Genomic DNA, 3,441 nt, shown 5'->3' with positions numbered 1-3,441 from the left:
GTGTGTGTGTGTGTGTGTGTGTGTGTGTGTTTGTTCTTGATGTCTTGAGAGGCCTTCGTTTGTTCCAGTTCAAAGCCACGCAGAGCGGAAGAATTAAACGGGAAAGACAGATGGTTGGATGGACAGGGAGACTGACAGATTTTTGGCCAAATAAACTGCTGGCATCTTATCTTAATGGAGATCTGGAGCCCAATCAGCCACTGTGGAGCCTAATCAAAACCTTCGGCCTAACCATGACCTGTAATGACCCCGTGCGACCCCTGACCTTTACACCCTGCAGATAGCATTAACCCCAAAACCCCACACAGCTCTGAACAGAGACAGTGTGTGAAATAGAGAAAAGAGCACAGAAAGCAACATTCAGATCTAGAAGGATAATAATATCGATTTTTCTTTCATGCCAAAAATCATTAGGATATTAAGTAAAGATCATGTTCCATGAAGATATTTTGTAAATTTCCTACTGTAAATATATCAAAACTTAATTTTTGATTAGTAATATGCATTGCTAATGACGTCACTCAAATTTAAAGGCGATTTTCTCAATATTTCGATTTTTTTGCACCCTCTGATTGCAGATTTTCAAATAGTTGTATCTCGACCAAATATTGTCCTATCCTAACAAACCAAACATCAATGGAGAGCTTATTTATTCAGTTTTCAGATGATGTATAAATCTCAATTTCGAAAAATTTACCCTTATGACTGGTTTTGTGGTCCAGGGTCACATATGTCACATTATGGAAGTTTAATGTATCGTGAATGGTGTTTCATCTTATTTTTGATTCATTAATAAAACACTTCTCTGACCTGTTTTTCTGTCTGCAGACTCATTCGGAGGAGAGGCCTTTCCAGTGTGAGGAGTGTAAGGCCCTGTTCCGCACCCCGTTCTCCTTACAGCGCCACCTCCTCATTCATACCAGTAAGTGTGTGTGTGTGTGACTCTCCAAACACACATGCAACACGAGTGCTCTGTATTTGTGTCTATACTCATGAGTAAATGTGAGCAGCTCAAAGCATCCTGACGCTCAAATCAGACCCTGTCCAGACAGACACGCGCCTCTCCATCGGCCCCCAGCGCCCCCTGAACCCTGGGCTCTGTGTCTGCGGGTGCAGGGGCTCATGGAGCCGACTGGTCCAGGCAGGATGGGCCTCAGCGCTGCTCTGCCCAGTCTAGACTGATCACACTGAGATTATTGAGCTCGAGGAATTTCCTGCTGTCCTCCCCAGAGACTCTCTCTCTCTCTCTCACACATACACACACACACACACATATATCAGTGAGACCTACTGGGCTAACACTCTTTTATGTATCTGTAGGCAGAGAGAAACAAAGTGTTGTGTTTAGATTTGTGTGTGGTTACTCTGATGTGTGCTGTGTTTACAATGTGTGTGTGATCACTTACGGCCCACTGTGACATAATCTGATCCATCTGTGTCAATATTTGGTTATGAAATAAAGCTGTTTTGTGACCATCTATTAAACGCACATTACATTTACATTTAGTCATTTTGCAAACGCACATTATCGTTTTTAAAAGGCCCGAGTGGCTCAGTAGGGTGAGTCCTCCACAAATATTTCACAAACACCCCCCTGTGTGTGTGTGTTTATAGTTTAGGTCTTCATGAGGGCCTTTTGGCGTAGCATCTTTTACACTTAATCAAAGATCAATATTTACATTGCAGAAGCTATTGACAAATCAACCAATCTTTTGTTATTATTGGCATTATGCTTGACCCATTAACAGAAGTGTTATCTCTCCCACTTCTAAAATATAATTCCAAAATATATAATATATTTTGTAAATGTCTTTACATAAATATGGCAAAAATGTTATTTTAACTATTCACATTGCAACTGCTATAATTAAATTGTTTAACTTGCATCACATATCTACTACAGTTCAAAGATTTGGGGTCAGCAGCACAATTGTTTTTAACATTGATAATAATCAGAAATGTTTCTTGAGCAGCACATCAGAATATTAGAATTATTTCTGGCATCATCTCTTCTCAGGTGTTCTGGATCCAGACTGAAGCTTGTGTAAATCCTAGTTACCACGGGATGTCAATCCCGTGGCAAAAAAACAGAGCAACAAATAGAAACATAATTAGCGTAGCGTAACTGAAGACTGGAGTAATGATGCTGAAAATTCAGCTTTGATCACAGAAATAAATTAAATTTTAAGGTATATTCACATTGAAAACAGCTATTTTAAACTGTAATAAGATTTTACAATATCACTGTTTTTACTGTATTTTTGATCAAATAAATACAGCCTTGGTGAGCAGAAGAGACTTCTTTCAAAAATATTAAAAATGGTAAAATAAAATAAAAAGATTAATAAAAACTGTAGCAAATGTATTGCTCATTATTAGTGTTAGTTAATGCATTGACCAAAGTTAACTAATAGGACCTTTTTGTAACGTGTTACCAAAAAAACTCATACTATTCCAAACTTTTAGTGTTTTCAGTCAGGAGACTTTTCTGTTCACCTGCCATATTTAAGACCATCAGCAGGGCAAAGTAATCAAAGTAAACAAACTCACATTTAGATCTGACTCAATTCTACCCATGTTACATAGCCCAGTTAATGGAAAGATACGGAGAGAAATGCTGCTCAAAGAGACACAGTCACAGTCAATGGGAACATATTTGATGTGGAGTGAGATCTTGGACCAGCTGCCAAAAATGTTTTGATGCAGAATGCTATCGGTGATCGTAGCTGCTCAGTACCAGGAGAGCACCTCAATCACCTTCAGAGGGAATTCAGAGATCAACGAAGATCTAAAATGACATCTTACAAGTGGAGTTTCAGTACACACCAACGAACCCTGCAATTGTGGATTGTGGACTACAATCAGTTGCTCACCGGACAAGACCTGCTTACGTGATGGAGCTACAGAACGGCATACCCAGTTTCTTATACGAAGACTCTTGGATATGTGTCCAAATACCAGCAAAACCACCTCAAGAATAAAGAGATTCACTAGTACGGAAAAAAGGAAGATTAACATCTCATGTGATGACAAGTCTGGCATAGCCGTCCTGCGTGCCCATTAATTTAAAGACCCTGTTCTTAGTCCAGGTTTTTATAACCCAGCATTCAGTCTGTTCTGCTGGTGATTAGATGCAGTGACATGTTGGACTCTATTCAACCATTTATAGACCAGAACTAGAGTTTTGGCACAGCCTCTGCGTGTTTGTTACAGAAGGCATTGTTTGAGCAGCTATAGAGGTTTTCACAGCAGATATTTAAAGGGGTCATATGATGTTGCTAACAATAACATTATTTTGTGTATTTGGTGTAATGAAATGTGTTTACGCGGTTTAAGGTTCAAAAAACACATTATTTTCCACATACTGTACATTATTGTTTCTCCTCTATGCCCCGCCTTTCTGAAACGCGTCGATTTTTACAAAGCTCATCGGTCTGAAAA

General features: G+C 39.2%; 1 protein-coding gene across 1 annotated transcript in view; it reads left to right on the top strand.

Moving 5' to 3' along the window:
• The window catches only part of LOC107669703 (PR domain zinc finger protein 5-like), a 96,911-nt gene that overhangs the window by 40,147 nt on the left and 53,323 nt on the right, over positions 1–3,441 (top strand). The window contains exon 11 of the mRNA XM_016462055.1: positions 824–922. Within this exon, the coding sequence (XP_016317541.1) occupies positions 824–922 (99 nt within the window). The remainder of the gene's footprint in view (positions 1–823; positions 923–3,441) is intronic.

The sequence above is a fragment of the Sinocyclocheilus anshuiensis genome, unplaced genomic scaffold (genome assembly GCF_001515605.1).
Source record: "Sinocyclocheilus anshuiensis isolate Anshui unplaced genomic scaffold, SAMN03320099.WGS_v1.1 scaffold416, whole genome shotgun sequence".
In the NCBI taxonomy this organism is placed as follows: Eukaryota; Metazoa; Chordata; class Actinopteri; order Cypriniformes; family Cyprinidae; genus Sinocyclocheilus; species Sinocyclocheilus anshuiensis.
This window is presented reverse-complemented; position numbering and strand designations above follow the sequence as displayed.